The 15,818-nt window shown below is 46.2% G+C and overlaps 1 protein-coding gene and 1 long non-coding RNA gene across 2 annotated transcripts; one reads left to right on the forward strand and one right to left on the reverse strand.

The window, feature by feature from the left end:
- Positions 1-1,506: 1,506 nt before the first annotated feature.
- On the forward strand, positions 1,507-14,664 carry LOC144167731 (NPC intracellular cholesterol transporter 2 homolog a-like). Its single transcript, XM_077696911.1, has 4 exons — positions 1,507-1,641; positions 4,410-4,508; positions 12,836-13,011; positions 14,424-14,664. Exons 1-4 carry the CDS (start codon positions 1,524-1,526, stop codon positions 14,505-14,507), a joined length of 477 nt encoding a protein of 158 aa, XP_077553037.1. The 5' UTR covers positions 1,507-1,523; the 3' UTR covers positions 14,508-14,664.
- LOC144170347 (uncharacterized) lies at positions 5,804-10,916 on the reverse strand. The gene is made up of 3 exons (XR_013322600.1): positions 10,541-10,916; positions 7,997-8,081; positions 5,804-6,038 (listed from the first exon to the last, which is right to left on the reverse strand). It is a non-coding gene; the product is annotated as an uncharacterized LOC144170347 (long non-coding RNA).
- Positions 14,665-15,818: the final 1,154 nt, after the last annotated feature.

The raw sequence follows: 15,818 nt of genomic DNA on the forward strand, positions 1-15,818 counted from the left end.
CACGAGTTTGTGTTGGCCGCTTCCACACTGCCGCGGCCGCTTCCACACCGCTTCCACACTGCCGCCACTCCAATCGGAGCTTTTGCTCTCGAGCGTCGAACAACCCGATCGTTGGCGGCGGAGGCGCCGTGAGTTTTTTGGCTCATCGGGCAGCTGGCCGTGACCTAATTTCTACAGCGATTCCAGGCACTCTATTCTTGTGGATTTTCATTACACTGGACGCAAAAAACGTGCCGGGGACACGAAAAGCGCAGTGAGCGAGCCGCACGGTCGCTGCGCTGGCGGCGGCCACGGCCGCGAAGTGGCGCAGGCCGGCGCAGGTAGCTCGAGCGATAGCTTGTTACCGCTGCACGAAATGAGACCCAAGTTCCAAGCTGGCAGCACATATGAGAAAGGCGTTAATGATGCGATGGTGGGTTGCATAAAAAATCGTCATCTGCACCGCCTACGAGAGCGGCAATCGAATATCAGCCGCAGTGCTGAGCCGAACGCATCTGTAGGCGGACCTGACCGGCCGGGTGCTCCCAGCGCGCGTCTTCCCACCCACTGTTTCGGGCGTCGCGCGTCGTTATCTAGCCGCACTCGCAGAACCTGCGTCACGCCAACGGTCGCTTTTTAATTAAGCGGCTCACGAGATCAGTAGTACGTGGGGGAATTCGCAGAAACGACAGTGCTACGGCAGCTCTGCTCTGTGATATCCGTCCGACGGTCACGTGGTCAGCTTTGCTTACAGAAAATCTCGCGTTTCGCGTCACCCGCTGAAACCGAAACTGCGAATGGCCACATTGAAAACGCCTCTAATTAAACAACCGCCGCACGCTGAAGGAAGTGAGGTTTCCACACGTGATAAGTAGGTCATTATCGCAACAAGAGAAAAAAAAGATGTAAAATTTTTGTTTCAGAGCCCCTTTAACAACGGAGCGTGTCCTAGAACCAGTTTTCGCGTTGCGCCACATCCGTACTGCGGCGCCATGATTCCCATCTTTCTAATCTCAACAGTAGCTCAGGGGCTAAGGCTTCGCACTTCTTTGCGGGAGATCGTGGATTAGGTTCACTGCCTCGGTAGCTGTTTTTCTGTTCGCGCTAAAAGCAAACCGCCCGTGTACACAAGTTTTTCGGCCCACTCTGGGATCCCGTCATCACCCAAATGCAGATGTACAGTGTAAAACACCGATTCCAACTGTTAAAATTAGCGCTTTTATAACTAGAGGAGGAAAACAGTTATGAATATCTGTAGCTGTCCGCGCTAGCTATGAATTGAAACCCTGACCACGTGTGAACGACATCACCCTTGTCGTGTCGGCGACTTCCATCTAGAGTTCGAAGGTTTCGTTCGCTTCAGGCAAACAAAAGCTCCGAGGTTGGAGACGTCGTCCGTGACGACGACCGCCGCCCTTCGCGTTACTCACGCTCGGACTACAGTGACTCTCCGCCGACGGAGATCCGATTACGATCGAAGGTATTAAAAGACCGCTCGCCCGGGCGAGAACGACACTCGTAGCCCGAGCTGAAGTGCCGAAGTTATGGCTGCTGCCGGTCGGTGTTCCGTGGAAGCGTCCGTACTCCTGGCAGCGTTCACCTTCTTGTTCGTGGCGTTGCTGGCACAGGCGAGCTTCAGCACCGTGGAGTTCAGTCCTTGCGGTAGGTGACTGTGACCCCCAAACCATCGTCGCAATTGTGTCAGACCAGCCTTATCTTCGTGTATTTGCATGCATTTAGCGCCGGCTTCACAGCTCCTTAGTTAGCTTGTTAAATGAGTTTTCTAACCTAGCACCGTGAGCTCGGGCACATCCTTGATTCTATCAATGCTGCGCAAAACACCGCGGAAGTACAGCTATGGTCGCAGACCCCAACGCTGCTGAGCTTCCGGTCAACAGAAACATGCGACCATTTATCCCCTCACTCATATTCAGAGGCACTCAAGTTAAGTCAGGTTAAGACAAGGTTCATTTCCTTTATACGTATTGTTTGAGAGGTGCGGCATCGGGTCAGCCGATGGCAACAAGTGAGGAATTGCCAAAAAAAAAACTTGTCATTCTTTGGCCCACGCGCTCTAACGCGGGCTAATTCACTAATTTATCGCTAACTTCAGCTACTCACTAAATATGCTTAGCGGGAAATTCCAGCGCTACCAGGTAGCTAATCGAAGTGACATCTGAATAAGGGGCCTTAATCCACACGTGCTGCAACACAATAATTATCATTGAATAGTTGAATAGCGGTCCCATCTACCACAATTGGCGAAATTTTTTGGCAATAAACGAACACTACCGGATTTAACCTTGCTACAGATAAATTCAGACACGACTTTGCAGCCGTTAATACATAAAGTACTATATAATATTTCATTTTTACAGCAAATTCGAAGGATAGTTCTTGCTCTGAGAACACTGGCTGACAATACGACCGCTCATGGAGGTGAAGGGGTGGCTCAAATGTCGGGGAAAAACAAGGAATCAATTCGACGTTTGTATAAGTCTGGTTCAGAAGACTAATGTGTAAATTCCCAACTCACGGCAATGTGTTGTGCTTCTTCAAACGCTCATACCACATTTTGCAGATATAAAGAAGGTAGAGCACCTAAAAAAATATTGAAGAGTAGGCGAATCTTGCATTCAAACGATATTCCAGACTTCTTCAATGTATGGTAATAGATGACACATACGAAGTGAGATGATAACCTGTACAGCAAGCATACGATAACGTCTCTTCGTTCACCTGTGAGCTTCCGTGATGAATTCAACCGAGTATTCAGGAGGAGCTTCCGGTCACATGTTGTTCGCAAATAAGTTATGCTGCTGTTTAAATTCGCCGCACAATATGCGTGGGTTTAATCTGGGATGTTCTGGAGGCGCGATTTGGGTCCCTTATTGCGCGATGCCGTGCCATGCAGAAGTCAATTGTCTTGCCAACCACCGCCCTAACGTCATGTTTATAACGAGGCCACAACATGTTCCTGTACCGCAGGCATCTTGGGCAGGAACGCCTACAGGAGTGCTTCCATTTTTTTATAAAAGTTATCCTCGCCATCTACAGACAAAAGTACCCGTGGTTTCTGGCAATATTGACTCAAACAACTACCCGTTCTCTTTCCTCAGAGCACTCATGGAGAACATAGCACGGGGCTATTAGTGCCACCTTCAGGAACTGTTTTTATTGAGTTAAGAAGAAAAGAAAATTTTGTGTGTGTGGTCTGTTAGGCGTGAATTTTCTCTGCTTGTCGTTTAACGAATTCGAGGCTGGTCATCCCACACGCTTGTACCCTTCATACACGTATATTTATGCGGTTCTACGTCGGTCGAGATGTTTTCCATGTTTATGGCCATCTAGCTCTCTTTTGCCATTCTTGGTGCGCCAACACCAAATGAGTCAAGCACAAAAAATTTGTGTGCACACTCTGAAGCCTGAGCGCGTACTCTGAAACTTCACAGAACAGGAAGTATTGGGCGATGCTCAACTCAGTCGTATCCGTCGGTCGAGAAGTTCAATCAATCAATCAATCAATCAATCAATCAATCAATCAATCAATCAATCAATCAATCAATCAATCAATCAATCAATCAATCAATCAATCAATCAATCAATCAATCAATCAATCATGGTGCAAGCGCAGAGTCCACCACAAAAAATATGTGCGCGTATTTTGAATCCTGCCCTCGAACCCTGAAATCTAGCAGAGGGTTACATGCCCACAATTTAGCGCGTATACCAGCAAGGGTGCAGGGCTCCGATTTTTAAGCGGGAGTTGTGCTGAGTCTGCTGCACACACGTTAAAGAGGATAAGCAAGATAGCCAGTGATGACTCAACAGCCACTTTCTCTCCCGGACTTTATGACATCGCAAGGACTCTTTTGTGCGATTAGCAGCCGACCAAAGCCACCGGCAAGAAAGTGTTTGTACCGGTGCCTATATAGTTCCGTTTGATTGCGAAACTTAAACGTTAACATCCAGTGAACACATTGATGGTTCTGTTTATTACGTCCCCGGCGACGCTACGTACTGAGGAATTTCAGTGTTAAATGTCATTTCTTATGTCTTTTTGTGTGGGTGCGTGAGTTGCCAAAGGCTAGTTCTTTCAAAACTGCAGGGTCGTATTTTGTCTTCATTGTCCCTTTAATAGCGTACATGAACTGGATGAGGCTTATTTCGCACCGAAAACGAATCTGCGCAAGGTCGTCTCCTTTCTTTTCTTTTTATTCCTTCTATACTTTTTTTCTGAGACCGCCTATCAACATTTGTTATTTTGCCCTCACCATGTGGGTGCCCAGACATCAGCACCTAAGGCTCGCCTTAATAAAGTCTATTCCTCCTCCTCCTCCTACTTCTCTATAGAAACAAAAAGGAACCAGAGAACAAAGATAGTAGGCCTTGTACACAAGTGCCACTCGCTTCTGTGAATTTGGGCGCAGGTGGTGAAGCATTACAAGTTCGCGTGGATCCATGCGAAAAGCTTCCCTGCACGTTCAAGAAAGGTCGGTCGGCCAAGATCGAGATGGACTTCCACAGTGGTAAGATTCTGTTGAAATATGAAGCCACGTTTGGACTTTAGTTTGAATAGAGTGGAATGCGCTCCAAACATACCTCGAGAATGTGACTGTCTGCTCGAGGTTATTTGAGGGGATTTATTTTGTAGTTTAAGAAATTTATTTTAGTGTTGCGTTAAGTAAACAGGACAATGTGCTTAAAGCAGAAAGTTGGATGTTCGGAAACTTGTCTTCCCGGCATTATTTTTTTCCTAAATAGATGACGTGAATTTCTTAGATGAAGTATGCACTTCACGATCGCGGTGACATTTAAATTTTAGACTTCCGCGTTTTAAACGTGTGGCCATTCTAACGCTCCTAAGTGACGTTCTTTTTGCCCTGCAAAATGGAAATAAAGCATAGAAATAAGGTCTTAAGTTCGCTATTCCTTCAAATTCTGGCAGAAGGAACGAGCATGAGTGCAGGCTGCTTCTTTTCTGCGCAACTTCCGGTTCAATTCAATCTCATCGCGCAAAGCAGCAGATGTACTTATTCGCGACAACAAAAGATATGTACATTGGAAACTACTATCACTTGGCCACATAAGCCTCCAGAAACACAGTTGCTACATCGGCGCGTTAACTGACCGTGCGCCAAAACAGAAAGGACAACTCAAGAGTGCGAGCAGGAAACTGTGCCAAGGCCGGTGCTTCCTCCATGAGCGGCGCACTGTTGTGAGCTTGCGCAATGAACTGCGCGTTTCTTCTATCCTCCTTTCATCCAGCTCCTTTGTTATCCATGGCGGAAACACATGATGACAATGTGGTTGACGTTCCGGAAAGCTGCACTTACTGAGCAATATGCGCTGCTTGCTAGCACATTTCTCAGGGTTGTTGAGTCATGTATGTACAAACAGGAAGACCTCAGAAGGCTCATCATGTGAACGGGCGTGGGCGCGCATGATGCATATGCCCCTTATGAAAATTTCTATGTCCAGTCAAAAGACAGTCTGCGTCCCGAAGGAAACAGACTGCGTGCGTCCTGTGTGTTTCCTCTGTGTTGGAATTTCGCCACCGACTTTCTGCGTACTCCAAGTGTCCCGTGTGTTTCCGTCCTCCATGCGTCCAGTCTATCTCCCAAAGGCAACACAGACACCATACGGCCTTTGTGTGTCCCCTATATGTCTTGAAGGCAACAGACCGCATTCGTCCCTTGTGTGTCCCCTGTATTGAAATTTCGCCACCGACTTTCTGCGTCCTCCAAGAATCCTTTATGTTTCCGTCCTCTACGTATCCCACAAGCTTCCACCTTTTGAGTGCCCTTTGCATGCTGTCGAATAACAGCACCCAACAGCCAGCTGCATGTAGAAAATGTCAGCCAGCTCCACAGTCACTGTTTCATGCTGCAGCTGTTTCTGTAAGAGCAAGCTGACGAAAATCATATGAATCACACGACTCTTGCAAACCTGACTATTTTATTCAGGTTGGATCCATACGTGCTGCTGCCGCCTGCCACACCAGGTGTCGCCTCATCTTTACCCCTCACAGGACGGGATAGCCACTGCCACGCTTGAACCTGAAATGACAAACGCATTGATCGCATATGAAGGGGTTTAAACAAACACGTCTCAAACATTTGCTGGTTATGCTTATAAATATAAAGGAGTGTTCCCATACAAAACTGAACCAAGTATCCTGAAAGAGAAGGTACAACTTCTAGGTTGCAAAATTAGCCACAAAATTTAGACCACATAAATTAACTAATGAGCTTACGAACATCAAATATGACATACTGTTACATAGGCAACACAACCCAGAACTAAGTACTGTTTAGATTCATGGCCTCCTCATGACGGGCATTTATACAGCCTCGCAAGAACATTTGAGATGAGATTATTGCAGCAGCACTGTGAGAACAAAGCAATATGGGGGGGGGGCAGGGAAGGCAACATAAAATTGCATGAACATGCTAAGACAGGCATTGATCAGTCGTCATCATGAGTAGTTGCTTGTGTCTACGCGTTCTTTGGAACCTATAAAGGCAGCAGTTTTATTGTGCATTTCGTTTACGAGACAGCACTTGCATTGTCTAGTTTATTTGTCTGTGCTTGCTTACAAAAAGCAAAATGTACATCACCATGAACTGACCAACCTCTAGGTTGGCTCCTCACATTTTATATTTCCTTGTGTCGATGGGTAGCAGACACAGGAACAGAAATAAAAAACAACCCTAGAAAAACGTGGTGGATAGCACACTTGCACCCATCATTGCACGCGTGCCACGTGGTCACTCATCCCAACAGATGTACAGTGCACGGAGTGACCCCCACGCAGCGAAAGCTGGGCGTGGTCGCTCTGTACTTTGTGAAAATACAAGCTACTAGAAAGATTTGACAGATAGCACAAACAGTGCAGGTGCGCCAACTTTGCACCATGGCATGAATTTTTCAATGCACAACAGAAAACGCACCGGATGTCAGTGACACCGTGGAGGAGAAATTCGAAGACAAACCAGGACATCAGTGACAGTGAAAGGGTTAAAGTGGTCGAATACAGCAAATTTAATTTCAGGGTTTATGCTTACCAGCAATGAGGAAAGCTACCGCAGTAACTTGAGCTGACTACTCTGTAACGTGCACTCAAATGCTAAAAACACACAAGCATTTTTGCATATGTTTGGACACAGAGCATTCATACTGTTCGGAAATAATGCAGGTTTTTCCTACTATAAACATCATAATATTGCCCCCAACCACGCCATTTGATTTGTTTACAAAATGTTTTGTTACAAGCACCTGGCCACACCCTGCAATCTTATCCTTTTTTAAGGGAACCGTCTTTTTCCCCTTTTTCCTTTGTATGCTGCACCAGCAGTCCTGTTTGATATGGAAAGGGTGTTGCTTTGCGATCCCTATCCTAGCTTTTCCTGTTTTTTATAGAAAATGTTCTCGATCTAAATGAATGAGTGCAAATGGCCAGTACGATGGCCAGTGAGACGAGTACGATGGCCAGTGAGACTCATTACACTACATGAAACACAGTGGCAAAAAGGCACGCAATACACCCTTTTCACTGCTAGGCACAAGTTGCATCTAGGGCATTGAAGTGAATTCACCTAAATTCTATTTCTGGGTGCATGGAATTGTTTCACTCATGTAATGTAATCCATAATATGACTTTTGAGTAGAAGTCTAAAGATCTAGTTCATCTGTAATAGGCGGTAGAAGAAAAATCCCCACACAGTCTGTGGGCACCACGCAACTACCACAGTGAACAAGGGTGACAAAGTCGTTATTAATTAATTCATGGAGCAAGGACGCAGCCCTGATGCGACAAAAAAAATAAGAAAGGTACCAGGAAGTTTCTCACCCTCATCGGTTCCTTATTTTTTGCCCCATCTCTGCAATGTTCTTATGTCTTAATATCACTAAGGTACCACAAGAATGCCACAATGGTTTTCTATGTTTTCATGTTCTCTCAGCCTTCAAAATCGAGATTTTCATGCATTTCACAGCCGTAATGAACTCCACTTACAGGTTGTGCAGGATAGATAGAAACAGGAGGCAGCCAATTCTTCTGGTAGCTCACAACGTACATCCTCCATGTCAAACACCTGGCCCTGTAAAAAATGGAAGTTCAAGTAGTAAACAAGCCGTAAATATGCGGTATAATGCCGTGAAATACTCGCTCTGACAGGACATGTTAGAATTTCTTTTTTGTAGGTGCAAAAAAGGCACCTTCAGTTCTTTCAAGCTAAAAAATAAGTACAGTGCTCACTGATTGAAACGCAACACTGCGAGCGCGTGGCCGCCAATACATGCAGCGCCGTCCATGGACGCCGCTGTCGCTGACAGCGCAACGCTGTCGCTGCAGGGAACCACTTCCCCGCTTATTGGCAACCGGAAGCAGCAAGCTTATGGTCAAAACACTCTCATCCTCGTGGTATACCACAATGCAACACCTAGCTTCCACGGGCGTCCACTGGCGGCGCTGCATGTAGCGCAGGCCACGCGCTTGCAGTGTCGCGTTTCAATCCGTGAGCACTGTACATACATGACAATCCTTACAAGGCTTTCAGCCATACTTTAAAGGAACAGAAACATCCTTACACTGAATTAATGTTAAACTAAGCCTATTAAATATCCCTAGGTGGTAGAAATCTGTGGCCCCAGATTTCCACTGTGCAAGCATATTCTCTGGTCCAGAGGGTGCGAAACGTGGTTACGGCTTTTAAAGGAGCCATGAAGAGAAAACACAAGTTTGATTCATTCAAAGGATTCAGTTGCTAGAATCATGCTGACACCATTTTTAACATAAACTCCACTCAAATAAGCTACAAATTAGGAACAAAGGAAATGGCCATGCGACCCACTAGCTCATTTCCCGCAACAGAACCTATGTCATACCAGCCAGCTCTGCAGTTAGCGGAGGGCGGCAACAGCAAACGCGAATTAGGCAGAGGCTATAAGCTTGCCGAACGAACTATTTGCGCTTAAATTTAGGGCACATTCTTTTTACAGTAGTAAGAATGGTGGGACCAACAGTAAAGGTTAGGAAAGCACACGTAAGCATAAAAGTACCGATGCGTACTGCTGTTGGTACTGCGCGCACTATGCTTGGTTTAGCTGCACAGGACTGCGGGGCTTTGGGGTTGTCTCGGACAACAATGGCCGATTGACACAAGCAACGGTGTCTTACGTGACCATATTTGTGGAGCGAGCACTATGTTTCACGAAACGATTATTTTCTCGCTGAACAAAAACAAGCCACGTTTAAATACGGTAAAAACAAAACAAAAGCAGAAAGCGGCTTGCCACGGTATGGTGGCACCATCTCGGTTAACTAACGGTAAAGAACGTTTCCCAATCGGCTACAGAGCGGTCGGTTCCTGTGATGTCATTGCAGACCCTGAAAATGCACGATTTAGCGGGAAAATCAAAATTTTAGCTTCAATTAATGAATTTCTCAGTGAATAAAGCATCGTTTGCATTTGGACAAGTGCTGGGGGCACCATACCACACGAAATCTTTCGAATAACACAAACTTGTATTTTGTCTTCATGGCGCCATTAAAATTCTCTCTGAGGCACATGGTGAACGTCTCAGCGTGCCAATACCTCCAAGGGGTAGGCAAGTTGAAATGCTGATGAAACGAAAAAACAGGATGGCGAAGGAGCACGGTGGCAAGCCCACGCCCTGTTTAATCTTTTTCGCACCGTGATTGTATCCCCATCACATGCATATTTGTAAGAATCAACACGTTTAACCCATGCTCAACATGTTACGGTCAACACAATTTATGCAAGCCAGCTACAAATAATGTCACACCACACAAGAATTTCTGTCTGATCATGACGATGCTGGATGAGCTTAGGAAGGTGGAAAAATTTCTTGCATTAAAACAGTGAAAGCTGCCCTGTGACTGCACCAGCAATGCAGGCTGGAACAGCATGTTTTCAAGCTGCGACGTCTAAACAATTATCTGGTCAAATGTTCACTGCCTAAAGACCTTGTGCATGTGGTACTACTTATAAAGTTGCTAGCAATGCTTAAATGTTGAAAATTCAACGTATATGCAACTCTTACGTATTATAACTACAAATGTAATGCAGCCTCCTTGCATTTCTTTACCCGTAAACGAAAACTACCCGTTAGAACAATGCTAAGCTGCCTACGTCCTGTAAAAAAATATACTGTGGGTCAACTGCCTCCTAAAAAAAAAAAAAATCGGGGAGTGGGCGTTTTGTTTTGCAACCATTAACGCAGTTTTCTTTTCTTTTTTTTTTTTTTTTCATGCAACAAGCTTTAGCGTCGAATCCACCAAAGCCAAGCGGCGGCCGCTGGGCCGTCAGCATAATATTTTCGTTGCCGGCAATGGCAAGGGGGTCAATCACTCACACAGCATACTGGCCGCCGCTCCTGGAAGCTCATTATGACCGCGCCGACGCAGCCGGTAATTTACAATAAAAGAAGCGCGGCGAGCCGAACACCAAGGAATATACTCAACACGTTTAACAAAACAGCACTGCGGCAACGCGTAATAAAATTTTAACATGCACCACGATAAACAATCACTTACGGCAGAACACGCAGCATTTTTCCCACGTCGCGTCGACAGACTGGAACTTGCAGTACAGACTCTTGATTCACGTAGGCACGCACAACTTGTCAGGTATTTTGTCAAATGGCGACCTCGATGTGCGTTTGCTACAGCAGCGCAGTACGGCGACGACACAGACGCTTTGCCAGCACTCACGATGTTTCAGGTGGCACAAGAGCACTAACACGTAATATTACGGCAGGAGGAGCACGTAGTAATTCACGTAACACCAGCAAATCGAAAACAAACCACCAAAACCACGCACAACGAACAAACCACGTCCTTTCTTGCGCACCTATAACAATGACTGCATATATGCTAGCCTAGACTAGACTTATTACTACAGTTGGCTATCTAGCAGTCATAGAGTTTTAGCAGTTACTTTCTTCTTTCATCATCACCCCTGAAGCAAACTAGGCAGACGCCATTATAGTATTTTGTTAAAGTTGATAATAGCAAACATATATATAATGGCAGTATATTTTCTTAATGCGAGCAACGTCTTTTGTTGTCGTAAGTTGTTGCTACTCAAAAGCGAATAAAAATGGATTAACAAACGAAGTTATTATCATCGTCATCTACATCTAGATTGACTGTTTTGGGTTTTGTTCAGCGTCCAAGCATTCACCATTCACTGTTTGTGGGCTTTTCACAAACAGAACGGCCGGATACAAAAATTATTCCCCGCAGACATACGCAAACACACGCGCACACGCATACGCTCACACACACACACACACACACACACACACACACACACACACACACACACACACACACACACACACACACACACACACACACACACACACACACACACACACACACACACACACACACACACACACACACACACACACGCGAGCGCGCGCACACACACACACACGCACACGCACGCACTCACGCACGCACGCACGCACACAAAAGCACCGTGCGTCAAAACTCAAATCCACGCAGGCAAACAATTCACTCAAATGGAGGCTTAGCAAGACTATGTGAGCTCCAGTATTTAGACCTTGGTTTATGACCCGGTCGTGTGCTGTTTTGGTGGCTTGGTGGTTAAGTACTCGCCTACTGATTGAAAGGGCGGTGGTTCGAAACCCGCTCAGTGACCTTTGTTTTTTTTTTTTTTTAACCGTGTTTTAATTGAAGGTTTTCTGCCTTAGGTTATATTTTGACATTGTTGTTGCTCTCGTCTGGCTGTGTCCCTTTTTTTTCTGTCGCAATATATTTCTACCGCAAGCTCTGCCCCAAAAAACAGTACACCGCTTCAGCATTTAGTTGCAAGGATAAGCCATTTTACAACGACCCTGAAGGAAAACACAGACTAGGACAATCGGAAGCCACTTTTTAGGTTGTTTTTGTTTTCATTGCTTCGTTTTCTATTCGGCTTTTTGTGTTCTTTTTACTTTTTGTGGTCTGGATATTCTTCTCCCTCCCACTTTTTTTTCGTAATGGGACGGACGAGGCACTTCGAACAGCCTCGTTCAATATGTATCCTTCTTACGCCACTGTTTCATACAAACGTACCAGTTGGTAATATTAATTCTGCGAATTTATCAGACCTTACTAGCACGAAATAACGTATACAGTGCTGCAGAATTTCCACAAACCATCGGCATTGTTTCTTACCATCTCTAGCCAAGCCAAAAAACTTAACCTTTCGAGTATAATTAAGGCTTACATATTCGACTTTATGTTTACTTGAGGAAGCACAATCTTCAGAAAAAGAATGTAAGGCAACAAATAGTTATCCTTCCTCCCAGTGTCCTAGAGGCAACACAAAAGACATAAGTCAGTCTTTTGACTTTATTTTGCCTTCAGTACATACATAAGCAACAGCATTACAGCACACAGAAGAATTAAGACAGCAAATTCAAGTTCTATCTTACAGCCTTTGTCCTAGAGGCAACACAGGGGAAACAGGCCAAAGTCTTTTGACTTCATTTTGCCTTGAGTACACACATGGGCAATAGCATTGCGGAACTCAGAAAGAGAAGAAAGCAAGTCATTTTTAAAGTTTTATACCTCTCATCCGAAATAAAATCTTCGTATAGAAAATTAAACTTTGTGTTTACCATAGTACATATAAAGGTAAAACATCATGGCTGTTTATCCGGCAGTCTATAAAAAGTACACAGCCTGCTTATGTCCTAGAGGTAACACAAAGGAAAAGTCAAAAGAAAGGCCACACAGTCAACATGCAGGAGACACAAAGTAAACAGAAAGGAAAAGTTCATTTTCATAAGGGGCGTGTGCTGTCTGCTGGCGCAGCCAAGAACCAGTCTCGGGTAAGCGTGGGCATCATGGGAAAGGCCGGCAACGTGCTCCTCCCGCTGCCCTTCAACCAGAAGGACGGCTGCATCAGCTCGGGGCTCGTGTGCCCTCTGCACGCCGGCCGAAACTACACCGTCACACGCGCCGTCAAGGTCTACCGAATTTACCCCAGGGTGGGTGTGTCCGGTGATACGCCGTAAAACTTGACGCCGTCATTCATTTCCCTCTTTGATTGGAATTTTCTCATGCTTAGAAGAAGACGGCACACGAGGCGCCTCTCACGGTACCTCACACACTGCAACAATAGAGAGTTTTAGCAGACCGTGTGTTCGGTACGTTCCGTATCTACTGCGCGTACCGGCACCCGGCTGCGTCTGCGCTCGTGGGGGCACGGCGAGGAGGGCCGCACCTCACCGGAACGAATGTGCGTTCGCACGACGAGACGGGGGTGGCCCTTCAGTGATACTAACCCACGCTATCGGAACGAATGCGCACGTGTCCAGTCAGGTCCTGGTACATACTGAACACACGGAACGTAAGCAATACACGGTATGCTAAAACTCTCTAATGAGGTCATGCCGGTTGACAGTGTGATTGCTTGCTATGCCGTGTCGCCATGCAAAGGCCCAACAGCACTTCTAAAGGTCCCTTCACCACGAAAAACAGAAATGCATTAAATCATTGAAGGAAAAAGAAACGCAGAGGATGACCTACTCATTATAATAGGCTTTAAGCTAATACAGTCTAGTCCACTTATAACAATATCCAAGTGCCAAGGAAATTCTATCGTTATAACCGATGATTGTTATATGCGGGTTGCTAAATAAAAAGACAGAGCAGAGCTCCAAACATTTTTTTTGCAGGCAAGCAAAGTACAGCTACCTATTTGTGGAAAAGAAGCCATAGCGAAGGGTCCTTGGTGGAAACGAAGTCCCTGAGAGACTATCATGCGTTGGCCTCCTGCGAAGGTGCTACCCGAGTAGGCTGTGCATCCGCGTCGTCAGGGTTGTCACTGCCACCGCCGTCGGCGCAACGATCGCCGCTTCAGCGAGGCACTCAGACAAAACATCGGCCGTGACGTTTCATCGGCGAAAAAAGGGAGGTAGTTGAAGAGGCACCCAGTGAAATTCAAAGCAGCGGGCACGGGGACGGAGCCAACGCGGCGGCATCGGCAGGGGCGTTTAGGAGAACTGTTCCCCTCCTCCTCTCACTTCCTCGTAAGCGGCGCAGTTGGCTCGTTTTCTGAGGCGTGGACGGGATTCGCGGCGCATCACGGCACATGGTGTCAGCGTGGTTGGCGTGGAGAGCCGGCGGCAGCTCGCATTTTCGGTGCTTGCTGTAACCTGATTCAATCGTTATATCCGATATCGCGGCACTGGAGCATTGTAATAAGCGGTTTATTTTCCCATGGAAAGCATACAAAAGCAGACGGTGCAATGGCGGTTCATCGTTATAGCCGGTATATTGTTGTAAACGGTATCGTTATAAGTGGACTCGACTTATATTAAATACACAGTGTTGCTCCTCCAGATCAGCATACCTATAAGGAAGACTGCTAATTGTTCCTCTCTGGGTACGCCAACAGATGGAGATTCTGGCAGTGGTGCAAGTAAGTGGACAAGGAGGAGAGCTCCTCGCTTGCGTCGAATTCCCCATCCACATCCTCTGACGGGCAGCGGAGGCAGGACAGAATCGGAAGCAGGCGACTGGTTCGTCGGCAGCACAACGTTCGCACGGGTCGCCCGGAGGCGAAACGTCATAGAACTCGATTGCGCCGCGCTATGTGCAGGGACCAATGGTTGTGCTTGTACAAGTTTGTAGACCATTTTCGAGCAGTACAATGTTTAAAGTAAATTAAATAAATTGTGGTTCAAGTGCTCTTTTTTTTTTTTCGTTTGTGACCTAAAGAGACTCTGGAATGAAGCGGATTAAACCTTTAATGTCTTCGGTATGCATGCCTGAAGACGCATACAACTGTACGTGACTTCACCACACTGCACCTACTTATTATCCCCCCCCCCCCCCAACCTTACCTATCAACCGTGAAATATCCTACACTTTCTACTTTGTTACTAAATATTCGCACTCCCCTCCTCTAACACTCCAACTAGCCGCCACGCCTTCCCGTGAGCAGTGGGAGAGGCTGCTGACCAGCTCCGACCGCGAGTGTCAAGCTACGCTGGTCGACCGGGCGGTGACAAAGGCATCCTTTAGCGGATTCCTGAACATTGGCTGACAACAAGGGGCTGAATGAGACTGAACCCATAGAGTTTCTTAGTAAGTATACTAGAGAGGAAACTGCGCCTCGTAAGCCATGTCGTCGTGGGGGTTCATGGGAAGACATCCTTTTTGGCTTGGGCTTGGCATGACAACTGGATTCTTAAGCGGTTTTGGGGATTTGCTTTCTTCACTATGGATTCACACGTTTACGAGCTACAAGGAAGCCGAAATCCTCCCGTTTCTGCGGTAGCCGTGTTCAGTGAAACAGCAGGCAATGCGTGATCGCACCTGACGTTGCTCATGCCGCAATCGAAGGACGTATGACTGAGCGGGTAATATGCCGCCGCGAAAATTGTAGCCGACGAAAAGAAGAAACAAAACGTACTTCGACGAAGACAAGATACGGCAGATACGGGCGCTCGTATGCGTCCTATCTGGCATCGTCCACGACTGTTTAACGCCACGTTTTCATTTTTCTTGTTATACTAGCTGGCGGTCGCGGTGCACCGGTTCACCACGAAAGCAACGTTTTCATAGGCACGCTCAAAAAACTTCCGAAACTCTTCAAACAACTTACTTTTTGAAATAATGGTAAAATTAATAAAATTACATTCTCTAATGATTTGCCCCCCAAATAATATTGTTCGTAACTACAACCTTGGCCTGCGGAATAGCAGGCACAACCGTTCCGGCAAAAATACGCTTTACTTCCTTTTTCCTTAGTTTTAAAACAGCCTGTTTTTATTTTCCACTTTCATAA

This window comes from Haemaphysalis longicornis, unplaced genomic scaffold (assembly GCF_048455015.1).
Source record: "Haemaphysalis longicornis isolate Haplotype H1 unplaced genomic scaffold, Haemaphysalis longicornis Haplotype H1 scaffold_2, whole genome shotgun sequence".
Taxonomy (NCBI): Eukaryota; Metazoa; Arthropoda; class Arachnida; order Ixodida; family Ixodidae; genus Haemaphysalis; species Haemaphysalis longicornis.